Here is a 24,259-nt window from a genome sequence, read left to right on the forward strand (position 1 = left end):
ACACACACAGACACACACACTATTACAGAACAATGCTAAATGACTTGTTTTATCATAATTCATCATAATCTCAGTCTCTCTCTCTGGATCTGAGCTGTTTAAACACCTAATCTAATCTCCTCCTAACGGTCTAAATCTTACTGTGAAGGTAAACCGAGTCGTAATCCGGAGTTAGATCCCCAATCTGCAGGAAAAACCCTTCCACTGTTCATACTGCAGAGACACTGCCTTTGTGTAAATACTATGTTGTGTATGGTGAGCCGGGGGGGGGTTCTCGTAAATGTACCTTACCTTACTAGAATTGTTGGGACTTTATAAATTATAGAGTGTGGTCTAGACCTACTCTATCTGTAAAGTGTCTCGAGATAACCCTTGTTATGATTTGATACTATAAATAAAATTGAATTGAAATTGAATTTAATCAGGGAATATCCCCCCCTTTCCCTTTGGGAGCGTGTTTGTGTGTATAATAGTTGTTTGTGTGTATAATAGTTGTTTGTGTGTATAATAGTTGTTTGTGTGTATAATAGTTGTGATATTTGCGTCCTGCGTGGCGTCAGTGTCACCTGTCAGTCTGGCGGTATCCTTCAGGAATGTGACCGATTTAGAAACTCTCTCTCCCGCCCGCCCCCCCCTCCCCCCCCGTTTCTGGTCCCGTCTGGGTTAATAATAGAGGCATCAGCTGAGACTTTGGGGGGACTGGAAGAGAGAGCAAAGAAAGCGAGAACAGAGGAGTGGACACTGACGTGCCGATGTTTTCGTCCTTGACGAGATGTCTCTGGTTGGCTCCCGTGTGGAGATTCCTGTCCTGTGATTGGCCGCTGAGTGGCGTTTCAGGATGTCCTCTCTGTGTCTGTCCGTCCTTGGCACAGACTGTTAAAAAATAAAAATAAAGGACAAAGTTTCCGTGTCTGAGAAGTGAAGCCAATGCTGAAGCTCATTAATCCTCCTGGTGTCCTCGGATCATATCTGACCCGTTTACAAAACCTTTCTATATCAGAGCTATGACGAAAGAACGTTGAAAAAAGTGACAAATGTTGGGAAAAGTGACAAAAACGCAGGAAAAAAAATCAACTTTTTTTAAACGCTGAAAAAAGTGACAAAAAACCCATTAAAAACATCGCCAAAGGTGACAAAAACTTGTTTAAAAAAGTGACCAAAAATTGGAAAAAAGTGAGAAAATCATAATTAAAAAAACGTCGGAAAAAGCGACAACAAATTTGTAAAAAATTGACAAAAACGCCGAGAATTGTGTAGAAAAAAAAAAACCCCAAAGTTGCACGGTCGACGGGAAGACAACACGAGGGTTAAAAGTGGTTCCACTTGGAAGGTTCCCCGTGTTCTTGACTCGTCAAATGCAAACATCCCCGCCCCATCCTCTCCTGACCACACCGCCCCAAAATGTGATCAACATGTGGGAAAGTCTTCGGGACAATCGTCCCTCCAGTCGTCATAAATCTCAGCGCTCTCTGCTGAAGTCACTGCAGGGCGCCGAGAGGCTTCGGCCAATAGGAAGAGAGAGTCACACAGACACCCTTAAATGCTTGTTCGGAACAAAGGTGTCACCATGGCACCCGGTGAACTAGTTTCAGCACACACACACACACACACACACACACACACACACACACACACACACACACATATATACACACACACACACACACACACACACTCTCTGTCTGTCTGTCTCTGTCTCTCTCTGTCTCCGTCTTTTGTCTCCCTCGTTCTCTGCGTTGGCAGCGCCTCATTTAGTCGGCGCCCCCCCCCATCATCAGCCCTGTTGTTACCAGATGAATAGACGAGCTGTGTTCTGAAGGTTTTACAGAGTTGAGAGAGAAGGTGTGGCGTAAACCCTGTGGAAGACGGACAGGGTTGAAAAGACAAAGAGACAAACTAAAAGACATCCGGAGAGACAGAAGCAGTGAAGGAAAGAGAAACCGACAGAGCAATAAGGGCAAATAGGAAGGATTTATCCCGTTACTTTTGAACGGGCTTGTTGAAACTGTAGATTAATGGCTGGATTATTTTCTGGATGAATGGATGAGTAGTTCTATCTCAAAAAAGTCCAAGATGACGTCCTCAAATGTCTTGTTTAGTCCACAACTCAAAGATCTTGAGTTTCCTGTCCCAGAGGAGAGAAGAGACCAGAACATATTCACATTTAACACACTGACACCAGATTAGTTTAAAATCTAAAAAAGGGTCAAAAGCATTTTTTTAAAAAGTGTCCAAAAACAGCGTAAATAAACGTCCAAAAGTGTTTTTTTTTAAAAAGCATCTACATAAGTTAAACAAAAAGCTGTGAAAAACGCCACAAAATGTTTTCAAAAAACCAACGGGACATCATGACTTCGCGTAAACATACACGCCCACTTCCTAAAGCCAAGCGGCGTGTTATCTGGACGCATTTTGAGCTATCTGCGTGGATGTCTACGCTGTATACAGCGGGCGTACACATACACGCCACTTGGCTTGTAGTTGCTCCCAGCTCCGAGTGATCTTCTCCTTCTACGCCTCCGCCATCGTCGCCGCTCTGGACACCGCGGACAACGTGTCCGACACCGTCATCACCAAACTGAGAGGTCCGCGACTCACTCGGTGTCTCTTCACTCGCACAGTTACCCTTTTTAAGGGGACAGAAAACATTTTTTTTTTTTTAGGGGTCCAAGCCCGAGTCTGTAAGAACGGGCAATAGCAAAGCTATGCCGTTCATACAGCAGGGCTGTAGAACCCTATTGTTTTTCTACTGATTTTTCCTCTTCATTATTATTCTTCTCCGCCTAAAACTCCGACTACAGCCTAAACCGTACATGGTGGGGGGTTGCTGTTTTCAGGACTGGTCCGAAACTCCGCAAGGACCTCAGGCGCAAAAATTGACCCACTTCCACCACTAGGTGGCGCTATAGCAGAAAAAACGCGTTTGGCCCTATAACTCCCACACCGTACACCTCACATTTAAAAACCATATATCCACGTGTTCCCTGGATCCAACTGAATCACGTGATATAGGCCACGCCCATTTCCGCCTAGACTTTTATGCGTGAAAAATCGCGATTTATCAAAAACCTACTTTTTCGAACTCCTCCTAGACCGTGCGACCGATCTGCACGAAACTTGGACCGTAGCATCTCCAGACCGACCTGACAAAAAGTTAATGAAAAGAATTTTTATAGGATAAAAATTGCGCATATTACGCACAAACAAATTTGTGTAGCTAACTATGAAAACACCGACTTTGCCATATCTCAGCCAAAATACATGCTATCAACGCCAAACTTTAGATTCTTGTTTGACATGACCCTCTGGAGGTCCCCCACGCGTTTTACGAAAATTGGTCACTAGGGGGCCCTACAAGTACAAAAAGTTTATATCTCATGAACGGCTCATTTGATTTTTACAAAATTTGATGGGTACCATCTAGGGACACTCCTGAGGCCATGTCTAGAGTTGCGTACTGAGGGGTCAAAGTGGGCGTGGCCAATGGGACCCAAGTCTAGATTCACCACTTACACTAATGTGAACAACTTTAAATTTACAGGGTAGATAGACAATGGGTCATGGACCACACCTACCAAAAATTACACATGTGGACCACTAGGTGGCACTATAATGGTTTTTTGCCTTTAACTCCCACATTACACATCCCACATTAGAAACCCATACATCCACGTGTTCGTTGAATCAAGCTGAATCACATGATATAGGCCACGCCCATTTTTGCTTAAAATCTTTTTCGCAATATCGCACAATGCGCAAAACCAACTTTTTCAAACTCGTCCTAGGCCGTGCGACGGATCAGCTCGAAACCTGGTAGGTAGCATCTCCAGATGGACTTGACCAAAAGTTACTCAAGAAATTTTGCTACGTTAAAGTATGCGCATTTGACGACCAAACACATTTTCATAGCTAGCTAGCACAAACATATCATATCATATCTCGGCCAAATTAAATGTTATCAGCAAGGAACTCGGAATCATTGTTCATCATGCCACTATCATGCTCTGTACCAAATTTGGCAAAGATCGGCCTTTAGGGGGCGCTATAAGCAACGTTTATTTGTTTTGGCCAATAACTCAATGCATTTAAATGGAAAATTTGCATATGCGATATCTCTGTCACGGTAAAAGCAATCACCACGAAACTTCTGGTGCTGGTTTGGCATGCCGCTCTGAGGCTCTGTACCAAATTTGGCGAAGATTGGCCATTAGGGGACGCAATAATCAACGTAGACGAGTTTTGGCCCTTTTACTCAATGTTAATGGGATATTTGCAATGGAAATGTACCACAGACCTTGCAGCTCACACTTGTCAATATTTACTGATGTTTGCCTCTTACCGTTAGGTTTTGGTTTTTACTTTTGTGTGCTCCTTTGGTTTTTTACAATAAACAAACTTCTTAACCCACCTGACAAAGTTTCTACTACCTTCACAGTGGACAAATGCAACTCTTTTTTCTCACTTTTTCAATCCAAAATCTACACCATTCATAGGCGGCGATACCGTGCAATTAAACATTGCAGTTGGTGCTAAGTGGAGCATCTGTCATAGTTTGATTGGTTATGTAGGTGGCATTGATGCTTAATTTCCCACGAAGCACCCACGGAGGAAAACATAAATCGGCGCCTATGACGCCATTTGCAACAACTTGACCACCTCCCCCTGCTCCTTCAACCACCACACCTGCCTCCCCCCTCCACCCTCTCGGTCACTCTCATTTCTCTCTGCTGTACCCTGCGGTCAGGGGGGTTAAGAAGTTTGTTTATTGTAGAGAATACTTAAAGGTAGTCCGTATAAGCGTGGAGGTGAACTGTTGACCGCTACGTTTCCAACGGCGACGTACCGCAGGCGTCGCGCCTCTCGATATTTCGCGACGTTTGCCTCCCCGCCGCCCGGCTTCGGGTTCCGCTTACGCGCGCTCGGGGGCAACTGGCGTGGGTGGCTTGGGCCCCGTCATAACTGCTTGCAGTTCTAGTTTTACATTGTTGTCGCCTTTTTCTGGGTTTTTTTTTGGCAATTATTTCAGAGGGTTTTTTTTGGACACTGACGTTTTTGTTGTCATTTTTTTTTTTGAGATTTTTGACGTTTTTTTCAGAGTTTTTTGGGGCATTTTTTAAACATTTTTGTTGCGTTTTTTTCAATTTTTTTAGGCAATTATTTCAGAGTTTTTTTAGGACATTTATACGTTTTTGTTATTTGTTTGAGTTCTCTTTTTTTTGGAGATTGTTGACATTTTTTTTGTTGCCTTTATAAGAGTTTTTGGGGCATTTTTGAAACATTTTTGTCGCCTTTTTTCAATTTCGACGTTATGGTTGTAATTTATTTGAGTTATATTTTTTGGAGGTTTTTGACGTTGAGTTTTTTTGGGGGCATTTATTTTTTTTATTATATCATTTTTTTGGGGGGCTTTTCCGCCTTTCATTTGACAGGACAGCTAGGTGAGAAAGGGGAGAGAGAGAGAGAGAGAGAGGGAGGGAAGACCAGGTCGGACTCAAACCCTGGACCTCTGCGTTGAGGCACAAACCTATGTACATGTGCGCCCGCTCCACAATTCTTGGGGCATTTTTTAAACATTTTTCTAAAAAAGCCCGCTCACTCTGACATCTCTCCATTTGTGCATGAATAGGTCCTGAGTGTGTATTTCAGGCCTGTGTGTAGTGATTTCTAACAAAACAGAATGTAAATTGTAATTTCCCCACTGGGTAGTATAAAATTAAATTAAATAAAACTTCGGCGTTGCTCCAAATAGTGTGCAGAAACGACTCCAAGATGGCGTCAATGAAAAGCTCCATTCAGAGTGTTAACATCTCGACTTCCAACGAAGATAAAAAGGTTAAAAAATGCCGTCAAGCGTTATAGAGAAGAACGCCAGAGCAGCGTGTTTGGGATGAAACCACACGCAGCGCCACTCGGGGTTAAAATCCAGCGCTCTGTCCCGACCACGAGTCTTTGAGTCGGGGCAGAGTTACCTGCTGTTGTTGTTGTTGTTGTTGCCGGGGGATACCTGCCGTGATTTCACTTCCTCCGGAGGGAGGGAATCTGCTCCGGGGCCTGAATGGAGTCACAGCGGGGGGGCTCACTTTCCCCTCTCTCTTTCTTCTTTTCTTCTGCTTTCTGTCTATCTCATTCTCTTCAAAGAAAACCCACAGGGGAAATCATTTCACACACACACACACACACACACACATACACACGCACACACACACGCACACAAAATCGCTGGGAAAAACGACAAAAGTGTTTGACAAACACACACACACACATACACACACAGACGCAGATACACATACACAGACACACACACAGACACACACACACACACACACACACACACACACACACTTGCACAGGAGGGGATCCTCTCCTCCATGAAAGAGCTGCATGAATAACAAACCCCTGAGTTCAGTCCTTCACACTGACAATGGACATACACACACACACACACACACACACACACACACACACACACACACTCAGTTTGACCCCTCTCACAATAGAGAAGGCATGCATTCATTAGCGTTTCCAAGAAAGCTTTGACTGGTTCACTAAGCCAAAGTCCCACCGTATATCACCTTCACTCTCCATCTGTCTCTCTCTCTCTGTCTCTCTCTCTGTCTCTGTCTCTCTCTCTCTGTCTCTCTCTCTGTCTGTCTCTCTCTCCCTGTCTCTCTCTCTCTGTCTCTGTCTCTCTCTCTCTGTCTCTCTCTCTCTGTCTCTCTCTCTCTGTCTCTGTCTCTCTCTCTCTGTCTCTCTCTCTGTCTCTGTCTCTCTCTCTCTGTCTCTCTCACATTTTAGAGACCAAACACAACAACTGATCCAGAAAATAATCGTTAGTTGCAGCCGTAGATGTGAGAGAGAAAGAGAGACAGAGAGAGTGAGAGAGAGAGAGAGAGCTGTTGTAAGAACTAATCAGATTACTCCACAGCATTGATGATATTATCCCCCACCTAACACCCCTTGATGATGGATTTCTATCGACAATGAGATTTGTGTGGCAGGAATCCGTTTAAAGAGGCGGGGATTGACTTTTGATGCAGTGCCAGGCACTTTTAGAGACTGAGTATCGAGTGGTTAGCAGTGCTGGGGTGTAACTAAGTACATGTACTTCAGTAATGTACTTAAGTACCAAATGTTGAGGTACTTTACTTGAGTCTTTTCTTTTCATGCCACTTTCTACTTCTACTCCGCTACATTTCAGAGAGAAATATTGGACTTTTTACTCCACTACATTACTCTGTTACAGCTTTAGTTACTAGTTACTTTACAAGTTAAGATTCCTACACACACACACATACACACACACACACACACACACACAGACTCACACACACATACACACACACACACACACACACACACACACACACACACACACACACACACACACACACCTGATGATACATCTTTCATCATACATACTTTTCCTGAAGGAAGATTTTCACTGCAGGACTTTAACTTGTAACAGAGTATGTTTACTTTGTGGTAGTAGTACTTTTACTGCAGTAAAGAACCGCTGCTGTTAAGAAGCTGGATGTTTTCCTCCGCTCCGTAACTAACCACGGCGTCCGTTTGTCTTTGTCTCCTTACAGATCTCAAAGGCACACAATGGGACTCCAAAACCTCTGAGGGGGGTGAGGACAAAAGGCCGAGGGGGGGGGAAGAGGAAGAATAGAGCCCAAAAAAGAGAGGTGGGTGAAGAGGACATAGGAGACGGAGGAACAGAAGAAGGAGGGAAGATTCTAGCCAAGAAGGACACGGAGGGAGGGAGATTTAAAAAGGAGGGATTTGCTCTGGATTTGTCGGGGGTGCATGCTCCCCCCTAAGTCCCCCCCCACCCCTCCCACTTGGACATCCTCCCTTCTTTTTATTTTATTTTCTGCGTCAGTGACAGAAGGGGAAAGAGAATGCACGGTAAACTGAGTTTGGGCAGCGCCGGCGGGGCGAGCAGGGGCCTGGACGTGAGACTCCCCAGGACTAGAGGCGTGCTGCTCGGCCTGCTCGTGGCCGTGGCGTGCTGGCTCCCTCCGTTGGCGGTCGGCGCCGACGTGGAGATCGACGTCCTGGCCGACGTAGGCGGCGGGGAAAGAAGGAGCGAGCTGGAGGCCTCCATGCACTCGTCGCTGCTTCAGGACTTCCAGGAAGTGGCGGAGAGGATCCGCGCGCTGGAGGCCGGCGAGAGCTCCAGCGCCGCCGCGGCCGCTCAGCAAAACACGGCCGCCGGAGCCCCCACCGCCTTCCCAGACTCCTCGGCGGTAGTGGGTCGGATCTTCCAGATGACGGTGCCAAACAAGATGGAGGATGTTTACCTGGGGGATATTGTCAAGGTGAGTCCCAGCATCACTCTCTCTTCCTCAGGTCATCTGTCCGTCCGTAGCTTCCACATTAACCCTGTTTATACACAGTCCTTCCAGAAAAATCCGGAGTTTTTTTGTGATTGTTGTGGGTAAAAATCCTTGATTATGCAGCACGTTTTCTTAAAAAATGCGATGGAATATGCGGGATATTTATGCAATTTTATGCGATGAAATTGCGGGAACTTGCAAAAAGCTGTGGTTCCATCGTGGCTTCATCGCGGGGTTTGCAGCTTTTCGATGATGTTCACGTCATGTAATTACGTCACTTCATAACGTTCCCATGGCAACAGGGGAAAACGGCTGCTCTTGTGTGAAGTAAACGCAACATTTTTCATCTTTCTGCTAAGATATATGGGACTTTTTTGCAACGAAAATGCGGGGATTATGAAATCATGCAAGCCCCGCATATTTTGCGCGGAAATCGGCAATTTATGCGGCGAAAGTGTGGCGTATTTGAAAAAATGCGGCCCCCGCATAAATATGCAGGCTTTGGCTGATTATGCATTGAATTATGCGATCGTATAATCACGTTTTTCTGGAGGGACTGTATAGAGCTCAACAGTGTGTCTCTGGAAGTAAAAAGGCCATTGATGTTCTCCATAAGGATTCTGATTATCAGCCATGAAGTCTAAGGCCTCCTGCACACTGGCTGCGTGGCGTGAGCGTGGCGTTTCTGTTGCGTGTCAGTTGCGTGGCGGCTGCGTGGCGTTTTCTATGTCTTTCCACCAGAAAGGTGTCTGACGCGGCGCTGCTGCTGCTAGCCTTGTCTGGACACATGGATGTTTCCCATCAACATAAACATAAATATATTCTGATCTGATTACAGCAGAGACAATGTCGGCAGTATTCACGGCAAAATAGGCTACAGAATATTTCTTAATGTATTGACATTCTATTTTGCCTGGAAATGCTTCCAACACGCTTGCGTGTGGCGTGAAAAATAGGCGTCGGTCCTATTTCTAGCATGCACGCGTTTTCTGAGACATGCGTGTCACGCAGGCAGTGTGCAAGCTCTAACCTGTTACCATGGGAGCCCAAATAAAAACGGAGACGCCATGCAGTTAAGTTTTCCTGCTGGAAATTAGAGAGAATTAGGGCTGCACAATATACCGTTTTGTTATCGTCATCGCGATATTAAGTGGCACAATATACATATCGGGAAAGACACTTTCTGTGTCAGTTGAAAGAAAATATCAGCAGAAAAACGGCACGTTAAAATGTAAACTCTTGTTTTAGTGCTGGCTGTTATATTCACTTCGATGTATAAATTGTTCAATTAAATGTTGGAAATGATTTCCTTTCGTTTGTTCTAACTACAACCAGCAATTTGTTGCTGAAAGCAGCAAAAAATGCAGAACTGAGAACACTTTAATATCTGTTTGTTTATCACAAGGAATGTCGTTATCGCGATATTCAACCACATTATCGCATATTGCATATTTTCCTCATATCGTGCAGCCCTGGAGAGAATGCATCTTTAAGGCGCCTCAGCGTGGGCATTAAGTTTCAGACAGAGGCAGCTTCATCCATTATATTTACAGTCTATGCTGATGACACATTCATAAACATGTACGTTCAGTCACAGGTAGATGAACGAGTGTTTGTGGGGGGGGTGTTGACTCCAGATGAACTCTGAGAACAATCATAAAGGAGCCATTCCCCTAAAGATATGTCCCTGGTGTGCCATTGCTCAGAAGCTGCCCCGAGGCAACGCACACGTTTAAAGCCATTTGGAGCAATATAGCCTTTTTTTAATTGCGCTGCATTTTCCACGATGGCCAATTTCCTCTAATATATGGAGCCTCATATCTGAATCGGAGGCTTTAGTAGCATTACCCTCCCTCTCCTCTAACTCTCTCTCTTTGCTTCTATTTTTTCTTCTCTCTCTCTCTCTCTCTCTCTCTCTCTCTCTCTCTCTCTCTCTCTCTACTATTCATCCTCATCCTCCCTTCTCTTCCTTTTACTGGCAGTTATCTTCCTCTCCTCCCTACAAAACTCTCAGACTTTACCTTCAGCTAGGACAATTTAACTCATCCTCCACCCCTCCTTTTGTTCCAGACACACTTTCCTTCTCTCTCCTTCAGGCTAAACCTTTAATATTGTACACTCCCTCTCTTCCTTCCTTCCTTCCTGTCCCTGGTCTTCATTGCATCCTCTCCATCTCTAACCATTCATCTCTCTTACCTTGCTGTCTATCCATCCCTTCTTTCTTCTCCTTTTGTCTTCATTACACCGTTAAAGGGTATAGTCATTTCGTTGTTTTTTTCAACCTGGACCCTATCTTCCCATGTACTGATGTCTAAGTGACTCATGTGAAAAACAATCTTTGAAACTGGTCCAGTGTTGAGTGAGAATGCTGTAACCAGCAGCCATGAACCGTGCTGTAATGTAACCCTACAGGACTGATGTTCAGCGTCAGTTAGCGTCCACTAAAAGTTCTGTTGTTGCTGCTGACAGACTCAGATTATTATGTGTCTGACAACATTATGAAAGGATCCCTACAGAGATAGACCTTTTAGTTAAAGAGTGAGATCCTTTTAGTTTAACATGAAACAGCCCTGAAATCACCATCACCAAACCCACCAGACTCCATGTAAATAATCAGGACTTTTAGCGTGTATAGAGCCAGCATATTTCCACATGTAAATGGGTGAATTAAGGGTTTATTTCAGAGTGGTGATTGTTGGAACAGTGGAAAGATGAACCAAGACGGCTTTTGATAGTTTTATTTAGTTTCTGTCCACTTTGAATGAAGTGTGTTTTACGATGCTAAAAGTACTGATTATTTACATGGAGTCTGGTGTAGTTTGGTGATGGTGATTTCGGGGCTGTTTCATGTTAAACTAAAAGGATCTTCCTCTTTAACTAAAAGGTCTATCTCTGTAGGGATCCTTTCATAATGTTGTCAGACACTTAGAATAATAATCTGAGTCTGTCAGCAGCAACAACAGAACTTTTAGTGGACGCTGACTGGCGCTGAATAATTGCCCAGTAACTAGTGACGGCCAAATTAAGCTTCAAAAGCATTAACGTTACATTGCAGCTTGTTTTTATCGCTTAATACTGGAGCAATTTCAAAGAGTTGCTCCCATCTGACCCTTAGACACAACAAAAGATATGGGTAAATAGGGTCCAGGTTGATAAAAATATATAAATAAAGTTACCCTTTAATCCCGTCTTCTCTCCCTTCCTCCATCCTTCAGTTCCCTTTTTAAACCCCCTATGTTCTCTCCTCCCCCTTTATCTCCGTCCATCACATTCCAGCCTTTCATATCCTATCGCACCCCCCCCCCCCCCTTTCCTCCATCCTTTGCTTTTAAGTCCTATCTCTCCCTCCACACCCACCCCTCCCTTGCTCCTTTCTTTCGCTCCTGTCAAATCACATCAGATCATATCAATCAAGTTCCCCCGGCGGAGAGCAGCATGAAAACATACTCGCACCACCCCCCCGAATAAAACCTGCACACACGCGCGGCGGCTTGGCTCTGTTGGCAGAAATACATGTTTGAAAAGGAACGGAGGGAAAGGATTCAAAGACGTCTTAATACTTTAGTTTTATTTGGTGCGTTTCCAAACGGTAGATTTAATTCCGGGGTATGAATTTTTCATTAGTCTTAATGTTTTTTCATGCAGTTTACAGTTGACTGAACGGGGCTGTTTGCAGACGCTCGGCTGACTTGACGCGGCTCGCGGCGGCGCCCTACCGGTGCCTTGTGTGTTCTGTCGGGGAAAATTAAAAGGGATATGATGCATATTTCTTCTGACAGTTGATCCCCGGCCCAACGGGTCAGCCCGCCTGGCTTATCCCCGAAATAAAACACGGTTGTGTTCAGGGCTTTAAATTCACAGTTCCAGTTTGTAAAGTAACTAGCCAGCTAGCGAGTCAAGAAATTTGGGCGGTTTTGTGTGTGTTTGGCTTGGAAACATAATCTTCATCCAGCAACACTGCTTGTAGTGCTATTAATAAATATATCTAAACAGTGTGATCCATACATAAACTGTAGGGATGCACCGAATCCAGGATTCTGCTTCAGATCCGGCTGAATATTGGGCTTTTTGACGGGGTTGGCTTTCTGCCGAACCGAACCCTACGCGTAGGTGGAGCGTTCAGTGCAGTAGGCTGTGAGAAAGTGAAAATGGAACTCTGTAGCAGAAAAAGTGTAGTTTGGCAGTGCTTTCAGTCAAAAGAAGGCCATTCAAGTCCAGCTACATGTTCAATCTGCAATGCTGATTAGTCTGGTGGTGGCGAGGACCCTAAACTATACACAACATCACCGCTGTTACAACATCTGGTATGAAACATCCGAAAGAATACGAGTTGTGCATGAAGGAATCTACAGACAGCAGCCAGAATGCAGCAACTTCAGGTACGGCAAAGGAAGGACAGTCACTGCTAAAAACTGGGAGGAATCTTAACCAGTGGATTCGGTATTCGGCCGAACCCCAAAAATCTGGATTCGGTGCATCTCTAATAAAATAAAATAAAATAAAATAAATAAATAAATAATAAACTGTGTTGGAAACCGTTCCCTGTCACGGAAATAGTTCCCTATATAGTATGTTCGGCATTTTGTAGTGGTGTTCCAATTCTCTGCGGTTAGTTTCATTCACTATATAGTCCACTATAGAATACCCACAATGCACTGCTAATCTGAGCGTACATACGACGTACCCTACATTTTACTCCCGTATACCACGATGCAACGCTGCCGTGTTTTCCCGGAGGAGAAAGGAGAAGCAGAAGGACCAGCGGAAACTGAAAAGTAAAAACGGAGCGGACTTTCTAAACAGTGGAAATTTAACATGCAACATATATATATATATACATATAATATACAACCTTTAATATCCTCTTGGGTGCTCGGTTTGTTTCAGGGACGTATTAGAAGTATTTTAATTTCAGTTTGTTTACATGACGCCTCTACGATGACGCTACGATGTTTTCAGTGTCTGAAATCTGGTTTGGTCGTTCCCGATATAGTTCACTATTTAATTAACATACAGGGAACAGTGAGTGAGGGAACGGTTTGGGACACAGCTACAGTTCTGCGGAACTGTACTAAGGAAAGCCTCGACACCTCCTTCCTCCTCCTCTTCCTCCTTCCTCCTCCTCTGTTCTGACTGTCAGCTCCGTATCTACAACTTCACACAGTTTGTTTACTTCCTCTCCGTTTCTAATTCCCCTTCCCCTGCACTCCTGCTCTTTCCTCTATTACAAATTTTCAACCCTTTCCCCTTGCATCCGCCGTCCTTCCCCTCCTCTTTATATTTGATGTGAGTAACTCCCCCCCCCCGGTATTTGTAAGGTCTGCGCTCAAGGTTGTGGAGCAAAAGGCCAAATCAATTTCTGTGCTTGGCGTTGCACTCATACTAATGGTCTTTTCTTATGAAAATTGGCCAGAGTTTGAGAGGGCTCCAGCTCCGTGACAGCCTGCCTGCCTGTTCACCTTTCGCTGAGTGGCCTGAGCCTCCGTCAGAGAATACACCAACACCCCCGATTATCCATTCAGACGGCGTAGAGCTGTGGATTCTCAGCCGGGGGGCACATCAGCCTCAGAGGAGGAGAGGGAGGCTTAACCCTTGTGTTGTCCTTGGGTTAAATTTGACCCATTTTCAAAGTTTCTATATTAAAAAAATACGGGTTTCTTTCTGGATGGTTGGATGGTTTGACTTCAACTTGTTAGTACTTAGTACTGTTACTAAGCACCCCTAGTGCTAGTACTTTTACTGAAGTAAAGGATGGGAATACTTCTTCCGACAGCGGCGTGATGTTTCAGCGCGGCGTGCGTGCACGTGCTGCAGTGCGGTGTTTGTATCGCCGACTGTTAGTAATGGAAGTGGTCGCAACAACGGGGGCTTCTGGGCACAACAGATGAGTACTCTCCGCCGCCTCATTACCGCAATTACCAACGTAATTAGCTGATTGGCCGATGGGCTGGCTGGCAGGCGAGCTCCATTTCTTTTTTCTCCTCTCTTTTTCATTCCAGGAAACAACCAACGTTGGCAAATCCTTCTGTACCTTTGGTTCTCGAAGTAATAGGAAAGAGTCCAGCTGTGTGTGTGTGTGTGTGTGTGTGTGTGTGTGTGTGCAAAAGAATAATGTCATAAACACACAAATGGGAATGTGTTGCTGTAAACAGAGTCTACATCTATTCTACAATTTACAGTACAATTCAAAAGTTTGGACACGCTTTCCCGTGTGTGTGTGTGTGTGTGTGTGTGTGTGTGTGTGAGAGACTAGCTGTTTGAGTCGTTCCCTCTTGATGAATGGAGACAGTAGCTTGCTGTTGTAAAGGGCCGTTCCCCCCAGGGGCATTTTGGTGGGAAAACTAACTTTCTCTCCTCCTCCCTGCTGAGTCCTTTCCTCTCCTCTCAATCCATTATCGCCTCCTCCTCTGCTATCTTCTGTCTCTCTCTCTCTCTCCTCCCATCTTTCACTGTAGTTTCTTACTTTCTCTTCCACATCGGCACTCTCTCTCTCTCTCTCTCTGTCCTTTAACTGCAGATAAGCTTGCAACAAAAGCATTTTTTCTGCACGTGCAACAATTATTTCCCCTCCCTTTATCTTTTTGACGGGCTTTAAAACCCACAGCCGTCATCGTGTTCTTTCTCTCGTTCCATTTGCTCTGCAGCAGGGTTCAAAATGAACATGTCCATGTCCACCAGCCACATCCACTGAATGGCTAGTGAATGTTCAAATCTTACTCAGCCACTCCATAGATTACCATTGGTTTTTTTGGGGTGCTGGTGAGTGAAGCAAATCTAGCAGCCACGTGCATATTTTTACCAGCATTTTGGCTGGTGGGTGGAGCTTATTTTGGACCCTGCTCTGCAGTCTAGCTGGCAAAACCCTTTTCATATCTTTTAATTCAGATTCTCTCAGCTGTCCTCTTTAATGAAAGTGTTTGCTTGAGAGAGAGACAGAGAGAGACAGAGATACAGAGAGACAAAGAGACAGAGATACAGAGAGAGACAGAGAGAGACAGAGAGAGACAGAGATACAGAGAGAGACAGAGAGAGACAGAGATACAGAGAGAGACAGAGAGAGACAGAGATACAGAGAGAGAGAGAGAGAGAGAGAGAGAGATACAGAGAGAGAGAGAGAGAGATACAGAGAGAGAGAGAGAGAGAGAGAGAGAGAGACTCACCCTGTAGCTCCATCGCTGTAAGCTGGCAGGCCAGCAGTGGAAAACTATTACGAGAGTGCGCGCGCACACACACACACACACACAGAGACACACAGAGACACACACACACAGAGAGACAGAGACACACACACACACACACACACACACACACACACACACAGAGACACACCAGAACATATGAGTCACCGTAGCTGTACGCTAGCATGCTGCGATGGGTTTCCTGGCACCGGGTCGGCCGTGGCCATGTTGCTATATAATTAAACATGCATCCGTCCCAAATTATACGCTCCCATAAAATCCATTCATAATATGGCGTTTTCTCAGTTTTCTCAGTTTCTAGCTTCTGAGACTTTCTGTCCATGTACAGTAGGAGGTTTAGTCTGCTGGAATGTAACAAAGTACATTTACATCTCTCTTAGGTCCCTGAGTACCTTCAGGGACTTTTTCAGTGCAGGACTTTAACTGGTGACAGAGTATTTTCTACAGTGTGGTGTTAGTACTTTTACTGCAGTAAAGGATCTGAATACTTCTTCCCCCCACTGCTGTTCAGTCACCGTGATGCCTTCATGTCAGGGTTGGATTTCAGGGCGTCATTTCCATTTGACCTTTAGCACACATAATTACTGCCAAGCAGCCACTGTTGGACTGAGAGAGAGAGAGAGACACACACACACAGAGACACACACTCTCACACACACACACACACACACACACACACACACACACTCACACACACACACACACACACACACACAGAGACACACACACAGAGACACACACACAGAGACACACACACAGAGACACACACGCACACACAGAGACACACATACACAGAGACACACACAGACGCACACACACAGACACACACACATAGACAGAGACAGACGCACTATTTTTCTGCGTTTGTTCACCGTTGTACAGAAAGCAATGTGATATTGTGTGTTCTGTTGTTGCCGAGCAACCATAGGATTTTTGGACCGGCCGGTATCCTCCAGCACACGCGTGTCAAACTCAAGGCCCGAGGGCCAAATTCCGGCGTTTTTGACGCCCTTTTCGGCATTTTTCGTGCTTTTTTTCGATGCTTGAGACGCTTTTTTAATGTTTTTGACACTTTTTCAGTGTTTTGGTCACTTTTTCCAACGTTGCTGACACTTTATCTAACGTTTTTGATGCTTTTGTAGACAATTTTGTCACTTTTTCTGGCATTTTTGTTACTTTTTTTCCACCTTTTCTGGTGCTTTTTTCTATGATGGCTAAGGAACTTTGTTGCCAACTTTTTGGGGCTTTATGAGGTCCAAACTGTAAGTGAGAAGGCTAAGTGAGACATGCATGAATACAGTCAAAATATTAGACTTTTGCTCTTAAATAAAAGCATGTAAATAAACTCTTACATGTGTGGCTGTTGATGGGATTCTCATTTTCTAGTGTGCCCCAACATACTTGGTTGTCATCCAAAAGGGGGAAGTGGAGTTGCAACGCGGCGTTTCATTGGTTTGCCCGGCGCAGAGAGCCGAGCCATATTTGGCGTGTGAAGGTTACAGTAGCAGATTATATTTAGACGCTGCACGCTGTGATTACAGATCACACACACGCGCGCGCACACACACACACACACACACACACACACTATTAGGGGAGTTTGACAGAGAGTAGTTTGTTATTCATCGCTGCTGTAAAGAGGAAACGATGCACTAGACCTGCTCGAACTATAACGTGTCCTGAGATAACTTCAGTTATGATTTGATGCTATAAATAATCACAATTAGAGGTGGTCCAATACCATTTTTTCCTTCCCGATACTGATACCTAAAACTTGCTTACTGCCAGATACCGAGTACTGATCTTACACCAGTGTATTTGTGTGCGTGTGTGTGTGTGTGTGTGCGTGTGTGTGTGTGTGTGTGTGTGGCTGCAGCATTAGTCAGAGCTGAAGCTGAGAGTCTGCGGCAGAAAACGTGCCACACGCTGAGACGGAGATAACACACACACACACACACACACACGCTCGCACTCAGTGTTTTTGTTCCAAGCAACGTGAAAGAGCTACAAAAAAAAGGCAAAAGCCGACAAAATCGTTTAGAAAAGTGACAACAAAGCAGCTTTTTCTCGGGGCGTTCAAATATGCACGTGTGTGTGTGTGTGTGTGTGTGTGTGTGAGTGTGTGTGTCAGTCTTTTGCCTCATTCTCTCTCTCCCTCTCCCTGGACTGTGTTTCCACCCTGCTGTAGTTCCCCCCCCCTCGTGCGGCGTAGCGCGGTAGCCAGTGAGGTAGCGTTGTGTTTGCCGAGCCAACACTGCTCCTGGACCGACTGCTGCAGAGGCCTTCCAGTGTCCTTGTCATAACAACACACACACACGCACACTCTCACGCTCACCTTTCTCTTCTCACACACACACACACACACACACACACACACACACACACACACACCTTTCTCTTCTCACACACACAGCTGGAATCAAACAACGGGCAGCTTCTGTAGCCTTTAGTTGTTGTAAACTGCTACAAAAGACAGAGGTAGAGAGACACAGAAAGAGGAAGGGGGAGAGCTTTATGAGTTGTTGCAGGCTTTTGGCAACCAAGCTTACCACTGTGTGTGTGTGTGTGTGTTAGAAATACACAATTTCACATCATTTTGGACCATTATTTTCACCATATCTGTGTCTAAAATGTTGGCAAAACTAGAGCACATCATGATTAAATAACACTCCAAAAGCTTAAAGACAAAACTGGGGACCAACGACAATCATTTCATCTGAAATAAAAAAAGTCTTCATTCTGGCTCAGGCGCTGCCCAAAAGTGCTTGGTGCTGCGCCTACACCTCCTAAAGGAGAACACCCACGTCCACAGACAGTAGTTTTCTCTCCCCGGTGTATCAGGAGTCCGTACATCTGTGTCTGCTCTCTCTCTCTCTTCCAGTGTGAGCAGCGGTCCTTCATGTGTGACTGTAATGTCTTCCTGATGCAGCCGTGGAGGTCCGACACCGGACCGTCCCACAACACGGCCCTATTAATAGACACGCTCGGTTTTTCCTGGAACGTATTTCATCTCTGGGAATCTCCATTCAACTTCATCATTATCCAACGGAAAATCTCGTAACTCCAGTTCCACTGATGTGCTTTTGTTTTGGATTATGCTTTGAAGCAGTCCCTCCAGAAAAACATGATTATGTGATCTCATAATTCAATGCATAATCAACCAAAGTCTGCATATTTATGCGGGGGCCGCATTTTTTCAAATACGCCGCACTTTTGCCGCATAAATTGCCGATTTCCACGCAAAATATGCGGGGCTTGCATGATTTCATAATCCCCGCATTTTCGTTGCAAAAAAAGTCCCATATATCTTAGCAGAAAGTTGAAAAATGTTCCGTTTACTTCACACAAGAGTAGCCATTTTCCCCTGTTGCCATGGGAACGTTATGAAGTGATGTAATTACGCGACGTGAACATCATCGAAAAGCTGTAAACCCCGCGATGAAGCCACGATGGAACCGCAGTTTTTGCAAGTTCCTGCAATTTCATCGCATAAAATTGCATAAATATCCCGCATATTCCATCGCATTTTTTAAGAAAACATGACGCATAATCAAGGATTTTTGCCCCAAACAATCACAAAAAAACTTCACATTTTTCTGGAAGGACTGTTTGAAGGTTTTATCGTTCGAGGACCCATCAAAGCATAATTAATATGTAGGTAATATGCCATAACTACATGACAGGTAATATTATTGAAGAACAGGGTGAAAGGTCGAAGTTATGACACATACATAACATATAATGTAGAGCTGGGCAATATATCGATATTATATCTATCGTTATATGAGACTAGATATCGTTTTAGATTTTGGATATCGTAATATCATAATATGGCATAAGTTTTGTCTTTTCCTGGTTTTAAAGGCTGCTCTACAGTAAAGTGATGTCATTTTCTGACCTTACCAGACTGTTGTAGCTGTTCTATTATTTGCCTTTACCCACTTAGTCATTATATCCACATTACTGATGATTATTTATCAAAAATCTCATTGTGTAAATATTTTGTGAAAGCACCAATAGTCAACACTACAATATTGTTGCGGTATCGACATTGCGGTATTTGGTATAATATCATGATATTTGATTTTCTCCATATGGCCCAGCCCTAATATAATGTAACATGTTGTTTTGATTGCAGTGTCTTCCCTGGCTTTGTGGAAGACTTATTGTGCTTAACCCACTGCTAGCACCAGCTCTATGTGTAACGTAGCAGAGCTAACGGTAGCAAAATGTCTGCAATTTGGCAATAACTTACATCGGACAATCCCACCAGTGAAACGTCGACGTGTACACAGTCCTTCCAGAAAAATGTTTTTTTTTGTGATTGTTTGGGGCAAAAATCCTTGATTATGCGGCACGTTTTCTTAAAAAATGCGATGGAATATGCGGGATGTTTATGCAATTTTATGCGATGAAATTGCAGGAACTCGCAAAAACTGCGGTTTCATCGTGGCTTCATCGCGGGGTTTGCAGCTTTTCGATGATGTTCACGTCGCGTAATTACGTCACTTCAGAACGTTCCCATGGCAACAGGGGAAAATGGCTGCTCTTGTGTGAAGTAAACATTTTTCAACTTTCTGCTAAGATATATGTGACTTCTTTGCAACGAAAATGCGGGGATTATGAAATCATGCAAGTCCTGCATATTTTGCACAGAAATCGGCAAAGTGCGGCGTATTTGGAAAAATGCGGCCCCCGCATAAATATGCGGACTTTGGCTGATTATGCATTGAATTATGAGATCGCATAATCACGTCTTTCTGGAGGGACTGTGTACAGCACGTAGTTCCATATCCCTTGTCCTATTAGATATGTGTAATATTGTCTATGCTGTGAATATCACACACACATGAAAACTATCTGCGTGACTAGATAGCACTGGAGGTGAAAAAAGGGAGGAAGTGTTTTCTGTAGTTAGGGTGAACTAATTGGAGCGCTGACAGTGTGCTGGTTTTAGAGGAATGTTGCAGTGTAGTTGTGTGTGTAATTGTTGGACAGTGTGGCTGACGCTGCAGATTGTACAGTATGTAGATTTACACTAATCAAAAACTCATTTTCAAATCCGCAAAGTTTCCCCGTTTTCAAAACACACGGTTGTTTGTTTCTGTGTGAGCACGCTGACTCTTCAGAGCTGCTCATATATCTCCCGTTGCCGTTCCTAGATTGCACCGTTAAGGAGTGTGAATGTGGCTGCTGCGGCCCGGGGGCCACGGATGAATTTTTAACGGTAGAAAATGGGCTTTAAGATGGATTTCCCCTCGTAAACATCCGCCTGCCTGCTGGCCACCCAACGGCTCCCCACACCCTCTCTTCCATCCATCCCTCCATCCTCCTAAACTCAGATTTTCCACTGGAAACACAGACCATGCCAGCGATTCCCTCTCTCTCTCTCTCTCTCTCTCTCTCTCTCTCTCTCTCTCTCTCTCTCTCTCTCTCTCTCTCTCTGCATGTAACCTCTGCTTTACTCTCACTCTTACACATTCCCTCTCACATTACAGTACCTCTCACTTCCCCTGCTCTTTCCTCCCATAATTCTCTCCTAATCTCTCCCCCCTCCCTTTCCATCACTTCCTCCCTCTTGTCCTCTGTCCTTCCTTCCATGCAGGGAAGGACAGGGCAGTTTAATACATTTGTATGTTGTAAAAAAACACAGATGTTCGATTTTATTCTTCTTTTTAAGGATTATTTTTGGGTGGGAGGGGGGGGAGAGAACACCCCCCCCCCCCTTTCATTTCACCTACAGTCATCATATCACAGCGGCCCAGGCTCCTCCTTCAAAATAAGAGTCTTATCTGTCGAGCTGTCAGCCGTCTCCCCGGTAACAATGATCTCCTTTCTCCGTCTTCTCCTCTTTCCGCAACAATGAGCAGCTTTCCTTCCCCGAACGCCTCCTGGTAAAATCTCTACATTTAGGCCATCTTGACCTCTCTCTCTCTCTCTCTCTCTCTCTCTCTCTCTCTCTCTCTCTCTCTCCCCCCCTATCTTTCTCTCCTCAGAGGAGCTCTGTGATTGCACGTCTTTGGGGATAATAACGACGCGTGTGTTTGTGGAGGTGTACATAGTAAAGTGCAGTATAACTACAGTATCTCACAAAAGTGAGTACACCCCTCACATTTTAGTAAATATGTCATATTTTTTAATGGGACAACACTGAAGAAATTTCACTTTGCTACAATGTAGAGTATTAAGTGTACAGCTTGTATAACAGTGTAAATGTGCTGTCCCCTCAAAATAACTCAACTCACAGCCATTAATGTCTAAACCGCTGGCAACTAAAGTCAGTTCACCCCTATGTTAAATTCCCATAGAGGCAGGCAGACTTTCATTTTGAAAGGCCAGTTATTTCATGGATCCAGGATACTATGCATCCTGATCCTGAAAGTTCCCTTGGCCCCCACATCATCACATACCCTTCACCATACCCCACATCATCACATACCCTTCACCGTACCCCCACATCATCACATACCCTTCACCGTACCCCCACATCATCACATACCCTTCACCGTACCTAGAGATTGGCATGGGGTACTTTCCATAAAATCTCTCAATGCAAATCAAACCAGCTATTAGGCTAACCAACATAAAACCATGCCAATCTCTAGGTTAAAAATAAAAGTCTGCCTGCCTCTATGGGAATTTAACATAGGGGTGTACTCACTTTAGTTGCCAGCAGTTTAGACATTAATGGCTGTGTGTTGAGTTATTTTGAGGGACAGCACATTTACACTGTTATACAAGCTGTACACTTCATACTTTATATTGTAGCAAAGTGTAATTTCTTCAGTGTTGTCTCATTAAAAGATATAATGAAATATTTACTAAAATGTGAGGGGTGTACTCACTTTTGGGAGATACTGTATGTCCTGATGAGTGCATGACAGACAGAGACAGAGAGACAGACAGACAGACAGAGAGGCAGACAGAGAGAGAGACAAACAGGCAGGCAGGCAGAAAGAGAGACACAGACAGACGGACACACACAGACAGACAGACAGACAGACGCAATTTGCAATTTAGAGCTGCAACGATTAGCCCATTCATCGACTGGAAAATAATCTATTTCCTAATCGATTGATCGTTAAAGTAATTTTTTCATGCAAAAATGGCAAAAAATGCTGTTTTACGACTCTCAAAAAGAGCAGATTTCCTGCTCTTTTTCTCTTATGTATCATATTAAACTGAACATCTTTGTGTTTCGGACAAAACAAGACGTTTAAAGACATGAACTAGGACTTTGAGAACCATTGTTTTTCACCATTTTCTGACATTTTATAAACCAAACAACTAATCGATTAATCGACTATGAAAGTAATTGTTAGTTGAAGGTAATAGACATGTGTTGTATGGTTTTGGTAGAGATCCTAAACCATATAGATAGTTGTTCCCATCAGTCACTTAAACACAAAAACATACGCAAATAGGGTCCAGGTTGAAACCCCCCCCCCCTGAAATTTACCAGTTCAGTTTCCAGTTTCTTTGTTGTTTATCTGTTGCTTTCCTTTCACGTGTTATCCGGGCTGAAGTGGCGTCTTCAAACCTCTCTGCTGGAGGAGTGTAATCTAAGCAGAACAGCTGAGGAGGCAGAGGCAGCGACAGCAGCGATGCAGAGTAAAATAAGAATGATGCCGGTCATATGTGATAACGTCCGCCAGTGTTTCGTGCCTGTCGCTCATGCACAGACTTCAAATACCCGGCGCCCAATCGCTGGAGCTTATGGCGCCGATAGTCACGGCGGCTTTGCGGCTGACGTGTGTCAGTGAGAGAAAAAGATGATCAAACAAGCCCCTAAACTTTGATGAGATTATCACTGACTTTGTTTTAATTAACAGTCTTTTAAGTCGGGCAGAGTTGAAGGGGGCAAAAGGGATGCGGTTTGCTGCGGTACTCACACTGTACTTTTAGTGTATAGAGCCAGCATATTTCCACCAGACTCCATGTAAATAATCAGGACTTTTAGCGTGTATAGAGCCAGCATATTTCCACCAGACTCCATGTAAATAATCAGGACTTTTAGCGTGTATAGAGCCAGCATATCTCCACATGTAAATGGGTGAATTAAGAGTTTATTTCAACCAAACCAGAGTGGTGATTTTTGGAACTGTGGAAAGATGAACCAAGACGGCTTTTGATTTTTTTTTTATTTAGTTTCTGTCCACTTTGAATTAAGTGTATTTTACAATGATAAAAGTCCTGATTATTTACATAGAGTCTGGTGGGTTTGGTGATGGTGATTTCGGGGCTGTTTTATGTTAAACAAAAAGGATCTTACTCTTTAACAAAAAGTAGTAATAGACCGATTTTATCGGCTGGCCGATATATCGGGCCAATATTTGCGTTTTTACGTGTATCGGCATCGGCCGATACGCGGTTGCTGCATTCGCCGATAGTTTTTTCCCGGAATTATTTACAGACAGGTGTCCACAGGCAGCTCTGTGTTGCTGGAGATGCTCCAGTTCACGTGCAGACCATGCACTGCCCCTCCCCCACTAGCAGAGTGCTGGTGCTGGAAGCCTGGCAGGCTTTCAGCACCATGGCAGTCTTAAATTACAAATCAAGCACTTGATTTCAGTGGCTACTTTTCAGGTTTATTGTTTTCTTAAATTATTTAAATGTGTTGACAAAGGACATTTTGTGATGACCTGATTATATCTGTCTTATAATATGTCAGCAAGCAATGCATCATCAAGGCTGTGCTGTAGATGTTGACCCTTGCAC

At 44.3% G+C, this 24,259-nt stretch overlaps 1 protein-coding gene and 2 long non-coding RNA genes across 3 annotated transcripts in view; 2 read left to right on the top strand and 1 right to left on the bottom strand.

The window, feature by feature from the left end:
• dag1 (dystroglycan 1) overlaps positions 1–24,259 on the top strand; it is a 58,517-nt gene that overhangs the window by 24,330 nt on the left and 9,928 nt on the right. The window contains exon 2 of the mRNA XM_031306552.2: positions 7,590–8,324. Coding sequence (XP_031162412.2) covers positions 7,905–8,324 — 420 coding nt within the window. The 5' untranslated portion in view covers positions 7,590–7,904. The remainder of the gene's footprint in view (positions 1–7,589; positions 8,325–24,259) is intronic.
• On the bottom strand, positions 663–14,004 carry LOC118495282. Its single transcript, XR_004897635.1, has 3 exons — positions 13,994–14,004; positions 5,573–5,578; positions 663–1,002 (listed from the first exon to the last, which is right to left on the bottom strand). It is a non-coding gene; the product is annotated as an uncharacterized LOC118495282 (long non-coding RNA).
• Positions 10,656–24,085, top strand: LOC116054832. Its single transcript, XR_004106147.1, has 3 exons — positions 10,656–10,666; positions 11,891–11,892; positions 23,828–24,085. It is a non-coding gene; the product is annotated as an uncharacterized LOC116054832 (long non-coding RNA).

This window comes from Sander lucioperca, chromosome 6, assembly GCF_008315115.2.
Source record: "Sander lucioperca isolate FBNREF2018 chromosome 6, SLUC_FBN_1.2, whole genome shotgun sequence".
Classification (NCBI taxonomy): Eukaryota; Metazoa; Chordata; class Actinopteri; order Perciformes; family Percidae; genus Sander; species Sander lucioperca.